At 57.2% G+C, this 23,722-nt stretch overlaps 6 protein-coding genes across 6 annotated transcripts; 5 read left to right on the top strand and 1 right to left on the bottom strand.

Annotated features, from left to right (window-relative positions):
* Window positions 1–547: 547 nt before the first annotated feature.
* Window positions 548–2,012, top strand: IE81DRAFT_338880 (hypothetical protein; the record flags this gene model as incomplete). The annotated part of the gene is made up of 4 exons (XM_025515556.1): window positions 548–642; window positions 708–854; window positions 932–1,091; window positions 1,318–2,012. 4 exons carry the CDS (start codon window positions 548–550, stop codon window positions 1,744–1,746), a joined length of 831 nt encoding a protein of 276 aa, XP_025373188.1. The 3' UTR covers window positions 1,747–2,012.
* Window positions 2,013–4,607: 2,595 nt separating this feature from the next.
* On the top strand, window positions 4,608–10,954 carry IE81DRAFT_363458 (hypothetical protein). Its single transcript, XM_025516774.1, has 3 exons — window positions 4,608–5,621; window positions 5,805–9,526; window positions 9,599–10,954. The coding sequence occupies exons 1-3, from the start codon at window positions 4,934–4,936 to the stop codon at window positions 10,754–10,756; spliced, it is 5,568 nt and encodes a 1,855-aa protein (XP_025373187.1). The 5' UTR covers window positions 4,608–4,933; the 3' UTR covers window positions 10,757–10,954.
* A 14-nt stretch (window positions 10,955–10,968) lies between these two features.
* On the bottom strand, window positions 10,969–14,087 carry IE81DRAFT_363457 (hypothetical protein). Its single transcript, XM_025516773.1, has 3 exons — window positions 11,769–14,087; window positions 11,503–11,695; window positions 10,969–11,398 (listed from the first exon to the last, which is right to left on the bottom strand). The coding sequence occupies exons 1-3, from the start codon at window positions 13,876–13,878 to the stop codon at window positions 11,131–11,133; spliced, it is 2,571 nt and encodes an 856-aa protein (XP_025373186.1). The 5' UTR covers window positions 13,879–14,087; the 3' UTR covers window positions 10,969–11,130.
* A 1,479-nt stretch (window positions 14,088–15,566) lies between these two features.
* IE81DRAFT_319392 (putative acyl-CoA dehydrogenase short-branched chain precursor) lies at window positions 15,567–17,731 on the top strand. Its single transcript, XM_025512713.1, has 6 exons — window positions 15,567–16,245; window positions 16,334–16,383; window positions 16,468–16,548; window positions 16,636–17,356; window positions 17,434–17,467; window positions 17,550–17,731. Exons 1-6 carry the CDS (start codon window positions 15,798–15,800, stop codon window positions 17,587–17,589), a joined length of 1,374 nt encoding a protein of 457 aa, XP_025373185.1. The 5' UTR covers window positions 15,567–15,797; the 3' UTR covers window positions 17,590–17,731.
* Window positions 17,732–18,632: 901 nt separating this feature from the next.
* Window positions 18,633–20,443, top strand: IE81DRAFT_363455 (hypothetical protein; the record flags this gene model as incomplete). Its single annotated transcript, XM_025516772.1, has 6 exons — window positions 18,633–18,731; window positions 18,896–19,648; window positions 19,730–19,787; window positions 19,848–19,933; window positions 20,023–20,219; window positions 20,296–20,443. The coding sequence occupies 6 exons, from the start codon at window positions 18,633–18,635 to the stop codon at window positions 20,441–20,443; spliced, it is 1,341 nt and encodes a 446-aa protein (XP_025373184.1).
* An 811-nt stretch (window positions 20,444–21,254) lies between these two features.
* IE81DRAFT_284574 (Methylthioadenosine phosphorylase) lies at window positions 21,255–22,593 on the top strand (the record flags this gene model as incomplete). The annotated part of the gene is made up of 5 exons (XM_025511595.1): window positions 21,255–21,419; window positions 21,505–21,863; window positions 21,944–22,068; window positions 22,164–22,244; window positions 22,328–22,593. The coding sequence occupies 5 exons, from the start codon at window positions 21,255–21,257 to the stop codon at window positions 22,591–22,593; spliced, it is 996 nt and encodes a 331-aa protein (XP_025373183.1).
* Window positions 22,594–23,722: the final 1,129 nt, after the last annotated feature.

The raw sequence follows: 23,722 nt of genomic DNA, 5'->3' as shown, positions 1-23,722 counted from the left end.
TAGAGAACCGAAACCGAAGGGGTACGTAGCTGGTGCGTAACAGGGTATACGACCGAAGTCTGTATCAAGAGAACCTGCACGGATGGAGACGAGAGCCAGGACCCAAGGGGTACGTAGCTGATGCGTAACAGGGTATACGACCGAAGTCTGTATGAAGAGAACCTGCACGGATAAAGAAGAGACGAGACCGACGAAGGTCGCACGTAGTCCATGATGACCATGGTGAAGAGAGATGTTGAGAGAGACGCGATGGTGACGGTGGTGGTCGCGCCGTCGAACGCTTGGTGCATTGGAAAAGGGCAACGATCATGACAAGTCACGTCGAGCAAAAGAAGGAAAACTGGTCGCGTCACCATCAACCTTAGGAAGACGATGACGACGACCAAACGAGAGCTGGTCCGCAGAGCATCATCCTTATGGCGATGAGCTAGTAGCAACGGTGTTAGCACCGCCTCTACGAACCGAAGACTCCCGTGCTTATAAGAAAAAAAGAGAACAATGCACCGAGACGAACGACAGACGACGACGACGATGACGACCGACTACCATGCCGTTGAAGAGCGTCTTCCCGCTAGTGACCCACGCCGGCGAGCAAGGGCTTTGGGACGAAGGGCCCTCTTGTACTGGATGGGAGCGCACAGCGTTAGTAAGGATGCTTGGTTCGATGTCTGTCAAGTCCAACTCACTGCTCGCCGGTCGTGATGTAGCGGAAAGATCCGCCGGACAGTCGACGCTGGTCCTGGTCAAACCTCGCGTCATTGTGATCGCGGGCAAGACGAGGACGAGCGACTGCTGGCACCTTGCGAGCCGGAGAACGACGAGGCTCGCGGTCCCACGCAATTGCCACTTCGCTGGTGAGCGCAAGAGGAATCACGTGGAACCCTGGGCCTGGGCCTCGGCGTCCGGCTCGCTTCCATCCGTTGTTGACCAGGCGAAGGGCGCGAGGGACGGCGAAGGCGGAGGCGGCGACGGTGAAGGCCAAGGCGGCAGCAGAGGAGAAAGGGCGACCAAGGACGAAAGAAAAAGCCTTGGCCGCAAAAGGGGTGGCGAAGGCGAAGGCGGAGGCGGCGGGAGGGGCGGCGAAAGCGAAGGTGCCCAAAGGAGCGGCGAAAGCGAAGGCGGCGAAAGAAAGCGAAAGGCCGACGGCGGCGAAAGGAAGGGCCGGAACGAGGACACGACCTATGGGAGAGAGAAAGAGAGAGAGAGAGAGAGAGAGAGAGAGAGAGAGAGAGAGAGAGAGAGAGAGAGAGAGAGAGAGAAGGAGAGAAGTGTGGATCGGTCAGTCGTATATTCCAAAATCGTGTACACTTGTTCCAGCATGGTGCCCATCGACCAGGACTCGTCGCTCTGGCTACCCTCATCAACGTTGCCGAAACGCGCGCGACACTTACCAAAGGCAAAACGGCGGGCGGTGAGAAGTCCGACCGAGGTCGGAACGAAGGAGAAGGGGCGGAAGGTGACCTTGCCCGTCGCGTTGATGTTGGCGACGACGGGCTCGGCGAGTGGGGCCCGGGTGACTTGGTCGGTGTTTGCGTCGGGAGCGCGAAACACGACGGGGACGGGGGGGTGAGGGACGGTGATCCCACCCATCGCGCTGTCGCCAGCAACGATGGGAGAAGCAGGTGCAGCTCGGGAGACACCACCTCCGCTACTGGCGTCCGTGGCAGCTGGGCTGGGCACGAAAGCCTGAGGGAGGAGGATGTTGACGATGGTCTTGAAAACGGACATGTCGACAAAGAGAGCTGAGGGGTACGTAAAGCGTAGTATCTGTAGCTGGAAGGCTGGGAAGGTCTTGGTGAGACGAGAAACTGAGCGAAACGTAATGAGGAGAAGAGGGAAGAGGAAAATCGCTTTGGGGGGGCCTCTCTTAAAGCACTCGCTTGGCTGAGAGAAAGTCACTTAGATGCTCGATTTCCATCAACTTGCTCTTCGACCACACGTAGAGGCGCCATGCACAAGCCTGCTACTGTCCTTGCCGCTGGCGAAGACTGCTGAACAGTCCAAACTGGCGCGTGCATCTGAATGGACAGCACTAGGCCCGTTCTGTGTCGCTAGATGCACCTAGCACTGGACGCCAGGTGGCGGTGACTGGCAGGTTTCAAGTATGAGGATCGGCATTCTTGCTTCCCAACCTATTCCATGCGAGGACACTCGTCCGTTGAGTACGGTCGCTGAAGAAGGCGCTCACCCGACAGCAGGGGTCATGTGCCTGCGCGAAGCGTTGAGAAGGGAAACTTGCTCTGGCATGTCGATCGGCCGCGAGAGCCAATCAGCGCATTCTCACGACTAGCAGCTGGTATCATCGCATCGCTGGAGCGTTTGTTGAGCTTGACGAGCGTTCGCACCTGGTCCCGACGCGCGCTCAGCAGGAGCACAGGTCGCCATGTATGCTGCTGCTCTCGTTGACATCCTGTTACTGAAGGCAGGTATCGGGTGCTCTGCTACTCTGACTGTGTCTCTCTGCTCAGGCGAGACTGCCGCCAGCTTTGGAGAGTTTGGAAGCACCAGAGCGTATGGAAGGAGTCGCCAACGGCGAACCCGCATCTTTTGACACCTTGCATGTGCCGCTGCCACGGCACGATACTCTCGCATGCTTGACCTAGCGATCGTTCGCTGACGCGCTGATGATCTAACATTGATTGCGCCACACGCGCGGTAGCTAGAAGATGAGTGCGCAGTCGAACCGGCTGTTGACGTTGACAAGGCTTGAACTGCTGAGGCATGCGCAACGACCTGCTTCCGAGTAGGACTATTGCGGAAGGGTCGTGCCGTTGAGAGTGGCTATGCCATTCAGTCGAGGCGGACTCGGCCAGTAGCGGACAGGCTGTTGACGGGATTCTCTATTTCGATTCTTGTACAACAGACACTCGATCCTCATCCGACTGCCGCTGCTGAGGATGCTTCGGTATCCCACCGCTGCTCTTCTCGAGGAAGATTCTATCCAAGATGACCCTTCCGACTTGACCATCTCTTGAGTGTGCGAGGCAGAACACGCGCAGGCCAGGCTGATGGAGGCGCGCCAGCCTGCTTGCGTTAGATAGCCTTGAGCTGTACGATGAGGAGCGTATCGAGGGTCGGGCTCGCGATGTGAGTGGCAGCATGCACGTCATCTCCTGGCCAACGGTCGCGCTGCATATGATCGCGCTGATAGTTTTCGCCTCCAAGAACGCCATCGATGCTGAGCTGAGCGCGAGTCAGAAGAGTGTAGACGTTGAGTACTATTTCCTGACACGAGCGGATTTCAGGCTCCGATCGCCGCTCGAAGCGGTGTGCGAGTAGTCAGTAGTGAGTAGTAGTTGCAGTCAGCTCAAGAGTAGTCTAGTTGGACTGGATGGATGGCCGGGCGGGTTAATCCAGCACGCAAGAGCTGTGTCCTCCAGCAGAAGAGGCTGTAGCGCCGTCGAGGCTGTTGTAAGATCAAGGCAGATTGTGCTTCGGACAGGCAGCATCGAATCACATTGAGCTGATGTGGCTTGAGCCTGCCATATAGCGACCCACGGCTTCGCGCGGCTTGGCAGAATTCGCTGCGCACAAACCTTTGGATTGTCGCATGAGTGCTGTATAGCAGGAGTCATGAGTCACACAGCGCGGGCGACGCCTCGCCTCATCTCGAACGAAGCCGCTGACGTTGGCGCCATCATTGGGCGGAACACGATCGATATACGATCAGCTGGTTCTTGATGTGCCTTGCGAACACCGCCGCAATCCATGGCTGGGCATATGGCCACTCTCCGAGCTTTGCGTTCGTGTCTATATAGTCACCGCTTTTGTTGAGCTGACCGCACCAGGCCCAAGGTCATGCCATCCAGCTGCAATCAGACTCCATAGCGCACGCAGTTGTGAGATCGAGTGATCTATCAGCTGTGCTGGCGCGCTGCACAACAGCACAGTCGTGAGTCGTAAGTAGCGGTAAGCGGCGAGCACAGAAGCCCTCTTAAGCTAGGCTTGCGTGCAAATTCACCCCCAGAGCATCCACCGCGGACCTCGCGATTTGAAGTACATCCCGGCATGGCAGATCATCAGCCAAGAGCGCAGGCAGGCGTCTCGTATCTTGTGATCCTGCACCGGTCCAGTCCAGCATCTAAGCCACCCGCGTATTCATAGGCGTGAGCATATCATAGTTATATACTCCTTCGTTGCATGAAATATGCTGTCCACGACTTGCGCCTGTTTCATCCGCTCTTCATTCGTGATTGACCATTTGCAGCTTCGACTGTGATTGGCTCCAATTTGATGTGGTGACGGCAAGGCTTGATCTCAGCCACCGAGGTCCAGCGAGATCGCACTCACGACTGCCGCGCTAGCTGCTGCCGCTGATGCGTTTCCTTTGGCCTTTGCCAGCCAGCGAGGCTCCGTCGCTGCGATGCTTGATTGATGCGATGCGCCGCGGGCGAAGCTGTCTCACCTCTCGGTAACACACGCGCAAAACAGCAGGGCGTTGATGGGTGTCACGTGGGCAGCCATGTGCGTGCGGGGTCCGCGTGACTCGCGCTGTGCGAGGCGACCGCCGATCACGATGTCTGAGCAAGCCGAACACCACTGGGGCACAGACCGTGCGTGCGGGCAGCCGCGCTAGGATGCAGCCAATCGCGATTTCACGGCCTACAATTTGAAGCCTCTCTCCCTCTCAAATCTGCCACAGCCAGCTAGAGGCGGTCAGTCATAAATCTCTTGACAGCGACGGCCGTAGAAGTGGTGATCCTCAAGAGATCGTCGCCAGTGCGCCCTTCGATTCCCTGCTGTTGCCAAGCCTCCTCAAGAGGACAGGCTTATCTGCACATTCTCTCACCCCCCTTGGGCGTCCAGCTGCGAAAAACTTCACATCAGGTCTCGCGCCGGCTTGACAGCATCGCTGTATGCTACGCAGCTCAGGCTAGCTCGACATCATAATCATTGCTATCCTCCTGGACACTAGCACATTCAACGAGGGAATATGTCTACCAGTGCCTCTGCTCTCGGCAATGTTTCACCAAAGCTCGAAGCGCCTCTAGCGGAGGCATCTCAGGCCGTGGCCAGGGAGCAGGGCAGCAGCGCCGATCTGGAAGATAGCTCAACGAAAGTGTCTGGGCCTGATGATGGCGTCGAAAGTCCAACGAATACCTCACAGGTGGCACGGTCGCATCCTGACCAAGGCGGCTCACTGAGCCTGACGGACGCTAAGAGCGTAATCGATGTGTCACCTCCTACAACGAGCGCAAGGGACAGCACCGAGGCTAAGGCTGTGCGCTCAGAAGATGTGGGCTATTCAGTCTCTGATCTTGGTGCTGTGCCTGCGGAGAAAGTAGTCTCCGAAACAGCGCCGGTTACAGAAAGCCAAGACGGTCGAGGCAAATTGCCGACCACGAACGGGACGCCGGCGCAAACCAGACTGAGTGAAGCAAGTGGTGGATCCGCAGTCCTCACTGCTTCCCCCACTGCATCGGCCGCGGCAGCGGCCGCTGCAGCCGGGAAGAAGTTCACCTCATTGAGCCTCACTAAGCGATTCCTGGGAAAAGCGTCGCCCAGCTCGCCGACCTTTAACCACGCTACGACAGGAGGCTCTTGCACAAGCGGTACCGGATCTTCGCTCTTGTCAAACAGTGGAACTGGAAGCAAGGGAAGTTTCACGAGAGAAAGCTCTAGTAAGTAGGCCTGATGCTTGAGCTCGTGCGGCAGCGAGAGCGTAGCCACATTTGGAAAGACGATCCGGAAGGCTGTGGCGACAGCGCGAAGGAACGGGCCGCTTGACTGGCCGACAAAGCACCAGAGAATGGGTGAGCCTGCATACATCTGACATTTCGTATCTTTCGCGTATCCTTCAACAGGTCGTGGCCTGCCCATATTGTCGTCTTCGAGACTCACGTCCGCCAAGCTGTCAGCCTCTGCTGCGCCTAAACCAGCTGCTACGTGGGGCACGCCCTCACCCTCAGCATCTCCAGCTATCAATCACGCGCTGCCAGCGCTTGCGGCTGCCAATCCGCCTGCCAATACTGGGCCCTCTTCTCACAATAACGCAAGTGCCGCTGCCACACTTACAGCTCAAGCGAGCCTTGGCTTAGCGGGTGACAAGGCAAAAGCATCAGAACCTCCTGCACCGTCCGCCCCGCCATCCTCTCGGCCTTCTCCAAAGCTTGGAAATGCTGAGGCTCATGCATCCACCAAGCCACCCTCCGCATCAGCAAAACCGACTCTACCTGATGCGGTATTTGGTGAGAAGGGCCCTGCTGCAGCTGCGGGAACCTCTGTGCAGCCGTCATCCGCTCCGTCGGCAGCCGAAGCCTTGTCTCAGCCGGCGAGCGCACCCTCGCCTGCTCTGCTGCACAGCAATGTAGTCAGGTCGACTCACCTCTCTTCTCCTCGACTCACTGCCTTGGGCGGGGCTCGATCGGGCAGTCCTGCGCGGACGGACACGAGCGCATCTCCATCCCTCAGAAATGCCGCGTTGAGAAGTAGTGCGAACGACGCGACCAGTGGAGCTCCAAAATCTGTTGCTCCATGGGCAACTAGCAAGAATTCATCGAGCAGCGGTGCAAGAGCACCCTCCAGTGAGCGAATAGCATCGTCGGATTTCCCAACAGCAGCCGAGGCGCAAAATGTAAAGGAGGCTACCGACGAACACGATAGACTTGCAAGTGCCCGCACAGACCTGGACCGCTTCAGAGGGGCAAATCTGGGCAGCGGCCGGCATTGGGACGAAATGGTCGATGAAGACGGCGGATTCCTGGACGAAGTCGTCGAATTCGGCGACGGGACGCAATATAAAGTGCCACAGCCCTCGCTCGCGGAGCTTCAGAAGGATGCTCGACCAGTGACAAAGGAGGATCGATTTCGAGATCAAACACACGATCGGTCCTGGCCACCGCCACCTATGCAGCGCTTGACCCACTCCGCTGCCAGCTCCAATCCCACAGATCAGCCTAGTCCATCTTTTCGGAAGCCCGCTTCTCAACAGAGATTAGCTGACTACGCGCCTGAGGTCGCGACCAAATCTTTGTTCCCTCAGCGCGCCGGGAGGTCGTCTGTTTCCGCATTTGCGGACGAAGGCGACAGCGCTAGCGTAGAGCTGTTGCCCAGAGATAGGCGCGGATCGGACTGGAATTCCTCGCGTTCCGGTCGTCCAGCTGGCGGACTGGGAGGCGCACACGCTCATCCTGATGCGACTCTCTCAGCTGCTCGCGCTTGGGGCCCGCTCGCTCGAAGAACGCAGAACTTGGATTCTGATGCTCCACGCCGTGAGCCCTCAGTAACATCCACGAGATCGGATCCGCGCTCGCCTACTTCTCCGCACGAGCGGCCTTTGCCGGCCAAAGAGCGTGCGCCGCTACCGACTTCCAAACCAAATGCGCGGACTTCTGAACGACCCCTGCCGCCGCATATGGCAGCTGGCCTGCATACTGCTGCTGACCGCGTGGAAAATTCCCCAGAGGAGCGTCCTTATGGAGCAAATGCCAGCGAGCCACACCCTCCTGTAGCTTCCAAAGCGCTCGGTTGGGGGCCTCTAGCACGGAGGGTGGGTTCGCCCTCTGCACAGCGGACAGAGCTTCCCGTCGTGGAGTCTACGCAAGCGCCGCCTTCTCGAACCACCGCAGCAGCGACGGAGACGGTCTCGCCGGCAGAGAGAGCTGAGCGCGCTCGGCGACGACGAGCGGAGGAAGAAGCGGAACGCGAGCGCGAGAAAGCGCGTGCCCTCGAAAAAGCCAAGGCGCTTGAGCTTCAAATCGAGGAAGCTAGGCGTGTCAGAGAGATTGAGGACGCAGCGAAGGAAGCGAAGCTGAGAGAAGAACAAGCCGCTCGGATCGCTGCTCAGGATGCTCGCATGCTTGCAGCCCGCAAACAGGCTGCTGAAGCACATGAGGCTGCGCTCAAGGTTGCGAAGCAGGATACCCCAGCGAAGTCACCTGAAGTTCGAAAGTCACACGGGAGACCGGCTCCAGGCGCACTACCTGAAGCAATTTCCAACCGTCAGGGTCCCTCGAGCCAGCTTTTGATCTCTCCCAGCGAGGAGGCAACGTCTTGGCGCAGAGCGGCACCTCTCGCTCAGAGTGATGCTATCGTTAGCAATGCGCGACGCGCACCCTCCAAAGAAGAGCCATCCCCCACGCAGCAGTCGAGGCCCAGGACATTATTGCAACGACCTCCGACATCTCAGTCCTCTGTGCCCAGCTCTGCGCCTAGCATGCGCGCAGAACAGATGGCGTCAGATGCCGTGTCCGCCACCAAAGCCTCTTTGGACCGACCACAAGCAACAACGAGCGACCCCTCAACCTCTGCTAGACAGAGCAAACGAGCTGAAAAGCAAGCACAGAGGCGAGAGGCCGGTGCCAAGCAAGCTCAAGCAGATGCTGCGCTCGCCAACGCAGCTCCTCCTGCTGGTCCGCGCGCCTTGCGAAACGATGTAGCGAATTTACCAGAAGGCTCCAAGGTTGTCGCACCAACGGCACCTCGGGTAGCGATCATCGCTCCAACGGATGAGAATGCAAGTGCGCGCTTGCAGACTCAGCGGCACGACGCCCGACCACCTGCGAGCAGTGCGACGCAGCCGCTTCCGAGTGCACTCAGGCAACCTGCCCGACCTCGCCACCCCGAGCCTGTCGCGACGAGAACAGAGGTGCCGCAGGACTCTGTTCCTGTGTGGAATCGTTTTGTGGTCAAGATGCCCGCACCTCGCCTTCGACCGGCTCGCTTGAGTGGTCCTGCCTTTCGGGCTCAGAGGCAGCGCATTGCTGCTTTTCAGGCAGCAGCTAATTCCAGCTCCGATGTAGACATCCTGTCTTGGACCCCATCCGCTCCGGGTTTGCCGATGAAAACGCTTTCGATCTATGATCAGTTCCATCCCAAGAAGTACCGCAAGGGAGTCCTGCTTGCAAATGTCTCGATGCCGACACGCGTGCTGCCAAGAAATCTACCACCACGGGTCTTCCCGACAAGCTCAGCTACTGCCCCGAACGTGCCACCTGCGCATGTTGCTCTGCCTCGAGCCAGCGCACATGGTCGGGCCACCCAGCGTCAGCCAATGATGTACGGACATATTGCAGAACCTTTGCACCCTACCTCAGTTCGTGAGGAGCTTCACCCTGCTCTTGAGGCCGATATGCTTGACGTCAAGCCTACCGTCAAGCTTCCGCGAGGAAATCGCTCTGCCAACATCCAGCCATCTTTGGGCAGGTCCAATGCGCAAAGCTATGATGTCTCCGTCCCAGTGTCAGGATCCTCTGCCGTCTCCGTGCCCACTGCTCCCGCCTCTATGCGAGCACGAGGATTCTCCGGCACAGCACCTCGAGGACAGGGCGGACCCTTAGACTGGGCCGAGTCATCGGGCATGGGCTTGTCCAAACGAGCTTTGATTGGCGCCGGACCTCCACATCCCGCTGCGAAGGGTCGGCGGGATTCTGGAGCAGGCGTTGCTTTCGCTCGCAGCGCCAACTTGGGCCACACGGAACCAGGATCGCGGTCACCCAGCTTTGTGGTTGCTAGCGAGCTGGAGCTCAACGGCGATAGGTATGCTCCACCGGCGAACCGCGCAGCGGACAAGCGCGGTGCAATGCAAGTGAGTCCGCCCGCAAGTGTGGCGCGAGACTGGCTGGCGGGTGCTGACGAATGTCACTTGACTGCTGCGCAGACGCCTATCTTGCCTTCTCCCGGCCAGCTCAGCTCTGCAACTTGGGGCGGAAGCTCGCTCAACCTATCAGGCTTGCCCAACACGGCGGCAAATGGTGGCGCTTCGCCATCCCATCTCGAGAGCCTGTGGGCTACGCCAGATCTACGTGCGCGCACTGCCTCGCACCCAGCGCAGAATTCTCTTAGAGGTATCGCCGATGACTTCTTGTCGATGCCTACGAGTATACATGACCTCGGCGCTGGTGATAGCGACGGGCCTGTCGTTTCTTTGGGCGGCCTTGGTGCTGGATCCTCCTCGGCAAACAATCAGACGTCGCAAAGTGCTTCGCAGCAACAGCGCCATGGAGACGATCGCGGTTCTCGCCATGGACACGCCAATGGAACTCTTGCCGGCTTGAATCTCGGCACCAGCCCCGTCGACAGCGCTCAGACGTCATCAGCTCCAGATGCAGGTGTCCGTGGTGCAGCTGGCAAGGCTAATGACGACGCCGCTTCTAGCTCCAGGAAGAATCAGTCATTCATCCCCTTTGGGCACCAGCAGCCGTATCAACCTGAGGCCTACAACACCCAAGCGTGGAGTCAGGCAAACGCATATCCGCGCCAAGCACTGTCGGCGCAGCCAGCGGCGTTCAATGGTCGTGCCTACAGCAATTATCAACCTGCATATAACTTTGGAGGCTATCCCGAGACGTCTCCTTCCAGTGTGGTCGATGGTGCAAAAGGGGCACCTTCGGCGCCGCGCGGAGTAGTTGGATGGGGATCCACAGTTCCGCACGGATACGCGCAGCAGATGGGCTATCAGGCCTTACCACAACCCTTTCACTCACCCCAGGCAGGCTCGGCTGGTCATCTCGCGGCTGGTTCAGGCGTATCGAATGGCGATGCGAGCAATGGCTGGTCCTCGGCTAGCGTGCCGACCTCACCAGCATTCAGAGGAGGGCCAATGGGTCGCGGCAGCTACGGGCCAGGATCTGGCTCGCGCGGCTACGGTAGTCGCGCTCCACAGTCAGCGACGCCTGGACAGATGGGACATCAAGCAAGTCTGCCGTCCTTGAATGGGCACGCAGGGCAGGGTCGCGGAGGGATGGGCAGGGGTGCAGGCGCTGCAGCCCCTCAAAGCCGCGGCTTCTATACCGGAGGATACAGCAACGTTTGGTGAGACTGACGAGCCCTCGGAGATGGATCAAAACCTCGAAGACTTCTTTTTCTTCTTTCGGTTCCAGACGCGTCTGTAAGCGTTGCGATGCGAATCAACATGTACTTCGAATTCTCAAGTCAAGAATGACCTGATCAATCTGATCTCGCTGGGCGTGTAGCAGGCTTGTCAGTACGGATGAAACTAAACTTGAGAGCGACTCGCACGGCGTATTTGCTCTTTGGATCACTGGGCATGAGATTTGCAGACAAGTTACTTGATACAATAGCGATTCGCAGCCGGTAAAAGGTCACAAGAGTGCTGCATAAGAGATCATCCTGGAGGCGCGAGAGAGTGGGTAGACAATCCTTGGAGATTGACCAGCTTCATAGGCGCTCCTAGCATCCACCTCCTCCACCACCGCCACACCCGCCGCCCCCTCCACATCCACCACCACCTCCGCATCCACCTCCTCCCCCACCACCGCCTCCACCACAGCCTCCGCTCGCTGCACTTCCGCACCCACTGCCTGCGGCGCAGCTGGCTCCAGCAGTATTGCCGCAACAGCCAGCCGAACCCGTGCTTCCACCGGCGCACATGCCTGCTCCTCCATAGTAGCCCGGCACAATGACGTAGGGGTACAAAGGTACGTATCCTGCTCCATAGCTATCGCGCGATGAGTGACGAACCGTGTCAATGTCAGCGGCGAGGAGGCGCGAATGGGAATGCTCCGAGTCGACCCGAGGATGAAGGGGGATGAAACTACTCACACAAAGGCTGCATCGTGACCTCTTCGCCTATCGCCATCATCTTCGGCCTTCTGTGCATCGTGGCGCCTTTGCTGCGCCCTCTGCCTTGTGACCGCGTACGATCCCGCAGCATCAGCATCGAGTACTGTTCCCTCTGCAGGTCTGATTACCACGCTGTTGTGGGTGGAGGGGTGAAGCGCATCGTCGAAGGCGTCTGTAAGAGCAAAGAACAGCAAGGTCAGCTTTGGGCATGTAGAAGCGAAGACCAAGCTCTGAGTTCCACGCACCTTCGGGCATGTCGCCAGGCCTCAGAGGCTTTGAAGCTTTCATGCGCTGCTTGAGCGAGCCGGTACCTTTGAAGAAGCTTCCAAATTGCCTTACCATACTCTCGGGCGGCTTGTAGCATCCGCAAGTAGAATAAGGTTGCTTGTACCTCTTGAACCACAGCTGGCTGGTCTGTTCGAACGCGTCCGACAGAGCGCCTTCTTCAACCTTATCGTCATGATCGATGAAGCGACCCACATTGCGCATCATGTCGTACGCGTAGCTCCGCTTGAGCTGGTGTGTGTGCCAGATCAGGTCGATGTCGAGCGTAGGCACCAGCATCTGCTTTTCGGTGGCCATCAAAGCTTGCCAGGAGTGATACCTGACTATCGCGCGCGCATAGCTCGCCTCTTCGGTGCCCTCGGCCAAAGCTCGAGGATCGCTCCAGCCCAATCTCTTCATCTCCCCGACAAAGCTGAATTGCCTCTGCACAGCCTTGGCGAGATCCACAGATCCTCGTCCAACAGCAGCTTCCGCCTCGACGTAATTCTTCAGCACAAAGCCAATCCGTCTCTTGAATAGGGTTTCCGCCGAGCGCGATCGCAGGGAATGTGTTTTGAGGGCCATGATAGTGGTAGCAATGTCTTCTGCCATGGTCTTCATCGACCCCGATCGCGTCTGATCGAAAGCCCATCTCAAAGGATCTTGCTGCAGTTGCTGACCCACCTTGCCCTTCGTTCGCGCATTCGCCCTCGCCAGGGCCAGATCGAGCGTTCGATAGGGCGAGTGCTCGAAGAGCTGGACAAAGATAGGCTCGGCGAGATCGTGGGAGAAGAGACCGCCATCGCGGGGTGAGAACGTGAGACCTCGAGTGCGGAAGTTTTCCGATCTGCACCATTGTGACAAATCCTGAGCAAAGGCCTTGCCGTTGCAGCGATCGCTGTTCAGCGTCGCTCCACATTTCTGGCATGGCATTGACCAAGCTTTGGAAGGGTCTTGGGATGGGATGGCTGATTCTCCCAGACTAGGTTGTCCGTCTGATCGGCGCCAAGGGACAAAGGTGGTTGCTCTGCAGAATTGACGCCAGCACGGAATATGCTTGCCGAACAGAGATGTCTGGGAGTCCTGGTTTGCGTCGAACTTGGGCGTGGTCAGTGGAGATGACCAAGGCTCTTGAGTGATGGTTGTGGACCACAGTCGCTCAGCTGGCGCGTTGGCGAATCTGACCGAGATGCCATCGATGACGATGTTCTCAGCCAATTGTTTGACAGGAAAGTCGTAGCTTGCAAGTGCGGTTCTGCTCTTGAGCCTGAGTAGATCATCGAAAAAGCAACCGGGGTTAAGGCAGTAGCTGTGATAGATCATCGCTACATCGACGGGCGGCATGCATTGTTGCGGCATCTCCATGATGTTTGAAGGCTTCCTGCACGGGACGCTCACCTCTCCCAGGTCAGGAGAAGAGTGGATGTGGCGCGCATTGAATTCGGTGAGAACGTGAGAGAGCCAGAGCTCGAAGCGGTGTACGGCATGGACGAGGTAAGTGCTCCAGGCCTTTTGGCACGTCGCATCGAAGCCTGGATCCTCGTTGTGACCGGGCGGTGGAGTCTCGGTCCTGACATAGTCGGGAAGCCGCTGGTCGTCGTGCGCAGGAGCGGGAGCTCTGGCTTCGTCTTTTGCAGCTTGGTAGACGCTCTCGCGCAGCACGTCAAAGGCGTGCAGCAGCTTCAGATGAGCTCGCACTTCGTCAAGCTCCACGAAAGGCTGGACATTGCGTCTGGTGCCGATGCTGTACAGGTTGGAGTCGGTCTCGGCTGCTTCTTCGACGTCCTCGACGGTGACGCCATTGAACTTGAGACCTTTCTTGGACGCGTGCGCGTAGTACGACGAAGAAGCCTTGGTGCTCGCGCTCGATGTCGAGGAGATGGACGCTGCTCGGCCATGCTTGTTGACGTCCTTTTCGGATGTCGGTGGAGTCGAGGGAGGGGTGATGACCTGCTCGGCTGTTGATGGCAGTCTTAGATCATTAGCGAGATGACTGCCAGCATACAGCGGTGGGCTCTCGTTGTCGCTCGGAGGAGGCGATTGCAGCCCTGCAGCACTGCCTGGGCGGGTCTTAGTGGGTTTGCTACTCATTGTGTGTTGTGTACCCCGAGCAGCAGAGATGAGTGTGCTTGGATGAGAGTTGTGACTGAGAGTTGGCCAGCCACGGAGATCTGTGAAGGAAGATAGAGAGGCATTGGTCCGCGATGGAGGTGCTTTATATATAGCCGACGGCAGCCTTGGCGAGCTGCTCGTGGGAATTGCGGGTACCTGCGGCGCTCCTCATTGAGCTTGCCAGGCACATCACCCCACAAATCAGCCAAATGCTTCCGTCGCACGACTCGACGACTCGTGCAGAGATGCTTAATTCGTGATTGATTGTGTGCAGCACTCGTGACTCCGATGCACTCCTGCGGTTCAGTACAGTCGTGAGTACGCTACAGCGATAGACCTGAGCTGCACCTCCTAGCTCTTTCAAGGACTTGCAAGGTGGCGCAAGGGTGTGCGTGCAGCGGGTCAATTTGCAGTGCACATGGAGGGCATGAATCGTGAATGCACCACTCACGACTGTGCATTTCACTTGCACATCGCGGCTGCGTACGACACACCTTCGCTGCAAGTGCACACGAGCTGGGGCTGAGAGCCTGCTAAAGAGCATCACCTAGCTCATCCATTGCGAACGATATCTCGCTCACACCCCCCCGCCTCTTTCAGAACGCTTCCCTTGTTTGTGAGTATAGCCTACTCTTGAGTGCTGCTGTGGTTGATATAAGCGCCCTTGCCACGGCGGCCACACCGCTGGACCGCTCGTCATCGCGCATCGAGATGGCCGCGTGCCTGGGTGGCTGTGAAGCTTTAAATCATGACAGCGCTGTACCAGACGGCGCTAAAGGTAGGCGCGCAGCGGGTGAGCTGTTGCAGTGGCGGAGGATGCCGGAGCTGGACCAGAATAGTCTCGACGTCTTGCTTGGGCTTCAAGCCGGCTTACCCGGAAGCTTCGATTACACGTGACCGCTGTCGCCCGCCTCGGCTGTTGTGGGCAGTCAGTCGTGAGTTTGACTGCGTCTGAGCGAGGTCCGCGTTCCGCTTCTGCACGACTTACACGAGACGCTGCTTTTCATTCGCTGTTCGAGCATGGAGGTGCAGCTCCGCTCCAGGCCTTGGCTCACGTTCTCTTGTAGCTGAGGCGCAAAGTCACGCTGACAAGAACGTGTCACTCGCGGTAGCCCACTGGAAATGTACCTCCTGGCAGAAGATCAAGCATGCGCAGAGCGCGGCTTCGTGGTGTGGACTCTTGACTCCATGCAACACGAAGAATCGCGAGGGAGCGCGCTGCAGCCGCGTTCTGGCTGCTGAGGTCATCCGCAAAGTCGCGGAGCGGACGGATGCCGGCCCGAGGAAATAGCGGGGAGAGATGCGTGCAGGCCGAGCGACTTCCATGCCCGAGACCGAGGGCGCGCGAGAAGCGAGAGGCAAGGCCACCCAGCATGTAGTTTCCGTTATCGGGTACTGAATTGAGTGGATGCCCCCCCCCCTTCTCGTCCAGAGATACCCTCCCATGCCCACGAGATTACAGCTCTTGATCACGGGAATGTGCGATGTGTAATCTGGTATCGTGGATCGTGAATGCGATTGCCGCCATCGTGTCCTCGACGGCTTTGAGGACGGACGGCACGTATGAGCGAGCCTTGGCGCGTCTGCAGCAGCGCTGATCGTGACTGATGCGCGCCACTTCGCTCCACGGCAGGCAGACACACCTTTTCCTTGACCGCCCAGGGGGACGCGCTTGTGGCAGATTCACATGAAAGCGCACAGCGCGGGGAATCTGAGAAACAATCGTGAAGTGTGAAGCCGACCCACAAGCAGCCATTCTCCACGCACGTTCACCCTTGTCATCCATCCTTCACACCACAATCCCCTCTACTCACAGCAAGTCTTGCAAGCAGTGCAGTTATTTTTTGGAGCTGCCAATATACACATCAACTCTGACTCCTTCGCAACACTTCACAGACATGTCCCTTCGCGCTCCCATGCTCCGTGCTACGGCACGCGCTGCTGCTCGTCAGCAAAGCCTTCGCAGTGGAAGCGCAGTATCCGCCACAGCCTCTGTCGCCCCCCTGCGTTCTCAACAGCGCATCACTCCCTCCAGCTCCAACGCCCTCTCGAGTGCTCGTTCATTCTCTTCAAGCTCTGCTCGAGGCATGGCAGCCGAGTTCGAGTCTCCCTTCGGTATCAATTCCTTGTCCAAGTTGTCGGAAGAGGAGGAAATGCTCAGAGAGGCCGTGCAGAGATTCGCTCAGGATGTCGTCGCCCCCAAGGTGGAAGCTATGGAGGAAAACGAAAAGATGGACCCGGAAATCATCAAGGGACTCTTTGAGCAGGGTCTCATGTCCATCGAGACCGACCCTGAGCTTGGTGGTGCAGGCGGCTCCTTCACTGCCGCCATCATCGTCATCGAAGGTGAGTGCTTTGGCGCAAGTCAGATCATGTACATGAGGTGCACCCGCTGTAAACTCGTCACTGAATGGTCGATCTATCTCCCCTACAGAGCTGGCCAAGGTCGACCCTTCTGTCTCTGTGCTTTGCGATGTCCACAATGTGAGCAGCGCGCCCGCAATCACCTGATCACTCGAGAGGCGATCTTTGACCACTGACGCCGTCTCTTGACTGTTTTGAACACAGACCCTCGTCAACACCGTCCTCCGCAAGTATGCTTCCAAGGAACTGCAGGAGAAGTACATGCCCAAGCTGTCTGCTGATACTGTGAGTATACAAGTGCCACGCATCGCAGGCGTCGCGATCCGCACATGTGCAACTCAGCTCACGTGCCTGTCATTTGTCCTCGACCAGCTCGGCTCCTTCTGCCTCTCCGAGCCCGCGTCCGGATCCGACGCCTTCGCCATGAAGACTTCTTGCAAGAAGGACTCCAATGGAGACTGGATCATCAACGGTAGCAAGATGTGGATCACTAACAGCGCCGAAGCGGAATTCTTCATCGTCTTTGCACAAAGCGATCCTTCCAAGGGCTACAAGGGCATCAACGCCTTTGCGGTGGAGAAGGAGCACGGTGTAGAGATTGCCAAGAAGGAGAAGAAGCTGGGCATCAAGGCTAGCTCGACCTGCACGGTCAACTTTGACGAGGTCAAGATTCCCAAGGAGAATCTGATCGGTGAGGAGGGCAAGGGCTACAAGATTGCTATTGAGATCCTCAACGAGGGACGAGTCGGAATCGGAGCTCAGATGGTCGGCCTGGCTCAAGGAGCGTTCGAAAAGGCGGTGCGCTACGCTCACGAGCGGGAGCAGTTCAACAAGCCAGTGGCCACTTTCCAAGGCATGCAATTCCAGATTGCTGAAGCCGCTACGCAAATCGAGGCTGCACGAGCACTCGTCTACAACGCTGCTAGGCTGAAGGAGGAAGGAAGACCATTCACAAAGCAGGCGGCCATGGCCAAGCTCTTCTCTTCCCAGGTCGCTCAGAGCGTGTCTGGCAGCGCTATCGAATGGTGTGGTGGCTACGGCTTCACGCGAGAGTCTGGTCTGCCCAAGTTCTGGTCCGACAGCAAGATTGGAGGTGAGTGGTTTTCGAACATGCATGGGTGCGCACGCCGCCATTTTGACACGGCTCCGTGTACTTGCCTCGGCCTGTAGCTATCTACGAGGGAACCAGCAACATTCAGAGGGCGTGAGTTGCGCTTTGAGATGTTCGGATGCTTTGGAGGTGGTCGACTCAGACTCTGATGTTCTCGCTCTCCTTTCTCTTTCAGCACGATCTACAAACTCGCCTCTGCTGAGCTTGACGCTTGAGCGGCGAGCTAGCTAGCTGCTTCTCTGGCCCATTTCAGTACTCTCACGCTGATCCGGAGGTACACATCTCTTGAGAAAAGTTCGTACGCGTATTTGCAAGTATAGTCTCGAATACAAAATGTCATGAGGACTTCATCATCTAGATTTGATCGACGGCCTGCCTGACTGAGCCGGCTTCATCCACGGTTGGACCTTGCGTGAGGATGTGTCATGTAGGCAAGGCCACGAAACGTGCTGGATGCGGTCGCACCGCGAATCAGCGCCATCAATCACGCTCGTGAACGGATGCTGTGAGGTGACGACGATTGAGTCAAACTTCGAGTCAGAGTTGCAGAGCCCGCGGCCCCTGAACTGCTGCTGATGCTGCTTGCTGTCCCGCGGCTGTACACACAAGCAGCATCCTTATTTGTATAGGCCACATCATACGCGGTGCTGATGATGTCTCACTCCAAGACATCCTCAACCTGATTCATTCAAGATTGAGGTTGCGCCCTCTGCGCGCACATAGATCGATCGATCGACCGCTCATCCTCGTCAATTGATTGGTCGATACAGCAGCATGCACTCAGACTGCATGAATCAAGCGGCTGAAGTGGTTTCTGATGAGAATAAGCTACATTTAACTCACGACTCTCCGTATCAGCTAGAGCTGCTGGCTGGTTCGATTAGCAAAGCTGGGCCACCAAAAAGTGATGGGAGTCAAGAGTCCGATTAGCCGGCCCTCGAACAGAGAAATTCGATCGTGATGAAGGTTGTGATCTTTGCACACACACACGCACGCACGCACCCAAAGACGTTCTTGATTCACTCTGACTCGATTGTCATATTCCATGTTCCTTTTCGCATCGCGCAACCTCTTTTGCCAAGCTGTAAATGTCATCCAGACATCCGCGCTCGTCAAGCAAGTCCCTAGCCCCACCCGCTCTCTCTGTTCTCCTTCTCATCCTCGTTCTCATCCTCGTCCTCGTTTGCGCCTTCGCCTTCGCCTTCGCCTTCGCTCGCGCTTTCGCCCTTCTCGCGCGGGTGCTGGGACGGCCCTCACAATGGCCACTGACCTTTTGCATGCGTCAGACATGCCGAGCGAAGACAGCGAGCTTTACGAGGTGCAGGGCATCGTAGGCTACTCTCGCAGTCGCAATGAGGTGAGTGCCGATGTCTCCTCGGAATGGGAGAGGGCGCGCGGACAAGGACATTCCCCGCACGCGCTTTTCGTTTGCATTGTGATTCGTGATTTCGACGATTCGTGAGCCTGCTGCTCACCCTTTTCACTGACGTCACTGGCGATGATCACGAATCTCGTTTGCAGTTCCGCGTCAAGTGGTCAGACTTGCCGTGCGGCGCAGACGAATGGCAACCCGCTCCGCACATCGAATGCCATTGCGAAGAGATGGTGAAGCGGTTCAAGAGTCAAAAGCGCATCGCGCTCGATTCGCCCATCGAAGATTTTGACTCTGATCATGGAGACTGGAAGCATTTCGAGGCCAATGACGTGGCAGAGGGAGTAGCGTGCGCGCGTGGCGACGTGGCCAAAGATACGAGCAGCAAGCAGAGCCGAAAGAGCGCAAAACAAGAAGCTGAACCCGATTGTCAAAGGAAGAAACGGCGAAGCGCTGCCAAGCCTCTGTATTTTGGGAACAGCGACAGCAGCGAGCTGACATCGATGGACGAAGACGATTCGGAAGTGGACAATTACGAACCTAGCGAAACGATGGGGGAAAGTCCGCAAGCGCAAAGAGGAGAAAGCATCCAGGTCGCTTCCGGTCCAATCGGCCTCAGCGAGCGCACTCGAGACTGGCCCCTGCCCAAATGCCATCGGGTCAGAAACGAACACCATACGCACCCCATGTGCAACCTTGCCAAATCTCGAAGCAAACCCAAAATTGCCAAGCGAAGTTCGGCGCAGATTATGAGCAATGGTGCCGATGACGGAGTGCACGACGCAGCGAACCGGGACGTCAAGTCGGCACCTTCCACCAAGGCCACCGTTCGAATCGGCGGTAAATCTGCAGATTTCCATTTCGCTGGGCTAGTGCCAAAAGCCCCTGAAGAGCAGAGGGACGTGAGTCGGGGTTTGAGAGGGTGCTGGCAGCGCCATGCTGAGCGTCGAATGTCCTGCCTTACCCCACCTGGTGGATTGCAGAGACACTGCGAGCTTCTGCCTGCTGATAAAGCACATCTTCTCAAGACGATGAGCCTTTGTGAGTGCTATGATCGAGCCCAGGGACAGCGGCAGTGCTGATCGTTTCCACTTGCTGTAGGGTTCATGGAAGGGGGGCCGTTCGAGGGTCTCAACAGATGGGCTCACTTGCAAAAGACGGCTGGCGTTCCTCTCGAAGCGGCAAAGGTAGCTTGAACGCTGCAATTTTGCACCGCCGCTTCCAATGCTGACATTAGATTGTTGACTCTGATGTCCTCGTCTTGCCTCGTCATTAGAAGGCACAAGGAGAGACCGTAAGGACCGTGATGACCCGTCTACTCACATCGGCAGTCATGTGGACAGCGGCCGGCAGCACTTCTGCCAATTTGAGCCCCAAGACTGGACGAGTGAGCCTGCTGCAGCTGGCAAGGATGTACGAAGAGGTGTACAGGTTGTGGAGAGGCAAGGGTCCAAGCACTCATACACCAGATTGGTGAGTCAGAGTAGCACTTGTCTTCCTCATGTGTTGCAGCAGAGCTCATGCTGCAAGGAGCGATTGGACGACACAGGAGAGCTATGGCTTTGGAGAGGAACCTTTCGTGTCAGCCGGATCAGGGAGCTTCAAGAGGCAACGAACGCTTGCGTCAGGTCGCGGAAAGGACGGTGGTTGGGGTGCTCAAAGCCGTCGCTGGAGTCGGTTTCCAAGCGAAGAATTGAGACCGTTGGTCGATCTGCGGCTCAAATGCTTATTTGCTCCAATTCAGAAGTTCACAAGGGAGAGTGCACCCTGAGGCGTTGCTGCATGCTGTCCTGCCACCCCCCTGTCCTTCTGCTCATGCTGCTACCTCTGGGCGCTTTGCTGAGTCTCGACACGCTGAAAGCCGAAGAAAGCGAAAGTGATACTCGCGCGGATCACTGTCCGCTTCTCGTAGACGATCCTAAATGTTTTTGCTCTCCAAAGATCATGGCTTTAGAATGAGTCTGAAGGATGCTTCGACTGAGTGTCGTGAGAGCGACGGCCCTAACACTCGTCAATGGGAATCATCGCGTGGATGGAAGCATGACATGGGACTCATGCTGACTCGTGACTGTTGTGACTCAAAAGTGTGTGAATCCGTGATGGAATGTCCACAAATTAATTATGCAGGCACGCAGACGCGCGCACGGCGCACGGCGCACCAAGCGCACGTGCCATTTTCGTCATTTTCCACACCACACACACCTCGGAGCCCAACCCTCGGTGGAGCAGGCGCTCGCGTGATTGTGCGGCTCTAGGTGAGGGTCAGGAAGTCGAGAGAGAGAGAGAGAGAGAGCGCCGTGGCAGAGGGATGTCAAGCCCAGGTCCAAGCTCAGCTGACCGTCTGCTGTTCCGTGATGACCACTGCTGCTTCTTCGGACCTGCCACCATCAATGGGCTCAATTCTTGTGACGCATGCCATTGCTGCCAAGCGCGACCCGTCAGATCAACACTCGCTACGCTACCCCCTTCAGGCGCACATCCAGAGCCGCATACACACCCCAGCACATCATGTCGACTCCTTCAGGTCAGGCAGCGGCTAACGCTGCCAACAAGGCCGTAGCACCCAGTCCTGCCCAGCTCAAGGAGTGGAACATTAGAGTGGGCATCATCGGTGGTAGCGGCATTTACAAGCTGGAAGGGTTTCAGCTGGTTGCGACTGTCAACCCTCAGACAGTGAGTTTTCACCATTCGCGCTGGATGGGCTTCGAAGTCTGCCAGACATGTGACTGATCGAGATGGTCTGCATGCTTGTCTATAGCCGTGGGGCTACCCCTCCTCCCCCATCACAATTTCAAAGAATGCGAGCGGCACCCACGTCGCTTTCCTCGCGCGTCATGGTCTCACTCACAGCTTCACGCCATCCACAGTTCCCGTCCCTGCAAACATTGCCAGTCTCAAGTCTCTCGGCGTTAAGGCCATCTTGGCCTTCTCAGCTGTAGGAAGTCTCAGGGAAGAAATTGCTCCAAAAGACTTCGTAGTGCCTAGCCAGATCATCGATCGGACCAAGGGGATCAGGAGAGGAAGCTTCTTTGGTGAAGGAGAGGATAAGGGAGTCGTGGCTCATGCCATGTTTGGCGATCCCTTCTGCGAGACGCTGAGACCACTCGTCGAGAAGATGTGAGTGCTGCGAGAATGCAATAGGTGCGCCAGCGTCGCACTTGGCCGATTTTGATGTAGCTCTACACTATTGTATGCAGCGCCCGCGAAACTCTGGCAAAAGTCGCACCGAATGTCAAGGTGCACGGAAACAAGACTGCGGTCTGCATGGAAGGACCTCAATTCAGCACTCGAGCTGAATCTTTGATGTACCGAGCGTGGGGAGGTGAGAGAGAAGAGGGGTCAAGCATGGCTAGGTAATGCGGATGAGCACATACAATTCGCCAGGCTGAACGAACCATTTTGCCAACGTTATTGCAGGGGACATTATCAACATGAGCGCTTTGCCCGAAGCCAAGCTCGCCAGAGAGGCAGAGCTTGCGTATGCACTGATCGCTACCGGTGAGCATCTCTCGCGTCTTGCCCCGATCACCAAGATCTGGTCTCCTCTGACGCAGCTTCCCTGCCACCTCAACCCTTTTCAGCTACGGACTACGACGCCTGGCGTCCGTCCGAAGAGTCGGTGGGAGTAGCAGAAGTGATCGCCTGTCTGGTGGCCAACGTTCAAGCTTCTCAAAAGGTCACAGCTGCGCTCGTGGATCCAATTCACGCGCTGGTAAAGGACGACGAGAGCGAATTGGTCAAGAAGCACGAAGGAACGATGAGGGACAGCATCATGACCAGATCGGAAGCTATCCCGGAAAGCGTCAAACCTCGCATCAGGTACATTTTGCCTTGGTTCGCTGCTTGAAGTAGGGCAAGGCCAAGGCGGGTAGGTGCGTGGGTGCAAGGAATGAGCCAAGACATCATTAGAGGAGGCTGCAAGTAATCGACGACAGTATGAGAGCGACGTGCCACGGCTGCGTAACGAGAGAAACCGCATACAAGGTCGACCCGTTTGTACCATCCGAGAAAAATCACATGATGGACCAGTGCAGCTCGAGTGATGCCAGCGGGCGACAATTGCATCGGCGCCGGTGACACTCAAACTGTGCTGCACAGAGCTTCGGCCATGAATCTTTTGTTTGCCATACCCCCAAGGTGGAGCCGGCAAGTGCAGCACGCATTGGATCGACCAAGGGGTCACGGGAATCGCACGCTAGCTCAACATGGAATCAGCAGAGCAGACAAGATCGCTTTGCCCTTTGCGATCCACTTCTGTCGATCGAGACGGGATGATGCCATTGAAAGGTATACAACAAGGTGGCAACAAGCAGCCTTTTTCTGTGCTCGTGACTTCTGTCCTGCTGCATAGAGCCGAGCGAAGCCGTTGGATAGGGCTGCATCAACCGCGCTAGTCCTCGCCCAAAAGAATCAAATGCGCTAACGCGAATTGTGAAATGCCGAGACGCGCGCGGCGCCGCTGCCGCGCATACAATCGTAAGCGAATGATAATCGTGAATTGACGCGTCGCGCAAGTCGTTCCTTCGAACCCAACGAGCATCAGGCGATCAATGGTGGCCGGCCGTCTCATCATCGTGAATCGACTCATGCGACCATCTATGCAATGCTCACGCTCACCACTCGCTCGGCAAGCGCATACCTACAGTCTTCACGCTGCTCTCTGACCACTGACATTAGGCGGTGCAAGATCTCGGCAAAGCGGCTAGATTTTCAACATACATGTGACGCAAAAAGGGATGAAGCACCGCGCACGGCGTCACGCCCTTCAAGGTTCGCCGTCGCCGATCGCTTGGGATGCTTTGGGACGCTTTTGGGCACGTATGCACAGCTCTCGACGACACCGAAGCGGGAAAGGCTTCACCCGAAAAGGTGACGGTTTGAGCATGTTCCACCCTACAGTACCAGCGCACCTTGAACAACGACTGAGCTGTGAACGATGACCTGTGCCAAGCTTGGACAGAATGATCTCTTGCGCT

Source organism: Ceraceosorus guamensis (assembly GCF_003144195.1).
Source record: "Ceraceosorus guamensis strain MCA 4658 unplaced genomic scaffold IE81scaffold_2, whole genome shotgun sequence".
NCBI lineage: Eukaryota > Fungi > Basidiomycota > Exobasidiomycetes > Ceraceosorales > Ceraceosoraceae > Ceraceosorus > Ceraceosorus guamensis.
Note: the sequence above shows the minus strand (reverse complement) of the source record. Positions and strands in the feature narration are given on the sequence as shown.

Excerpts from the sequence above, each read along its gene's own strand:
- IE81DRAFT_363458 (XM_025516774.1), top strand. The coding sequence starts at position 4,934 with ATGTCTACCAGTGCCTCTGCTCTCGGCAATGTTTCACCAAAGCTCGAA. Across the intron at positions 5,622-5,804 it reads TTTCACGAGAGAAAGCTCTA|GTCGTGGCCTGCCCATATTG; the intron begins GTAAGTAGGCCT and ends ATCCTTCAACAG. Across the intron at positions 9,527-9,598 it reads ACAAGCGCGGTGCAATGCAA|ACGCCTATCTTGCCTTCTCC; the intron begins GTGAGTCCGCCC and ends ACTGCTGCGCAG.
- IE81DRAFT_363457 (XM_025516773.1), bottom strand. The coding sequence starts at position 13,878 with ATGAGTAGCAAACCCACTAAGACCCGCCCAGGCAGTGCTGCAGGGCTG. Across the intron at positions 11,696-11,768 it reads GCCTGGCGACATGCCCGAAG|ACGCCTTCGACGATGCGCTT; the intron begins GTGCGTGGAACT and ends TTGCTCTTACAG. Across the intron at positions 11,399-11,502 it reads GGTCACGATGCAGCCTTTGT|CTATGGAGCAGGATACGTAC; the intron begins GTGAGTAGTTTC and ends ATCGCGCGATAG.
- IE81DRAFT_319392 (XM_025512713.1), top strand. The coding sequence starts at position 15,798 with ATGTCCCTTCGCGCTCCCATGCTCCGTGCTACGGCACGCGCTGCTGCT. Across the intron at positions 16,246-16,333 it reads CGCCATCATCGTCATCGAAG|AGCTGGCCAAGGTCGACCCT; the intron begins GTGAGTGCTTTG and ends TCTCCCCTACAG. Across the intron at positions 17,468-17,549 it reads ACCAGCAACATTCAGAGGGC|CACGATCTACAAACTCGCCT; the intron begins GTGAGTTGCGCT and ends TTTCTCTTTCAG.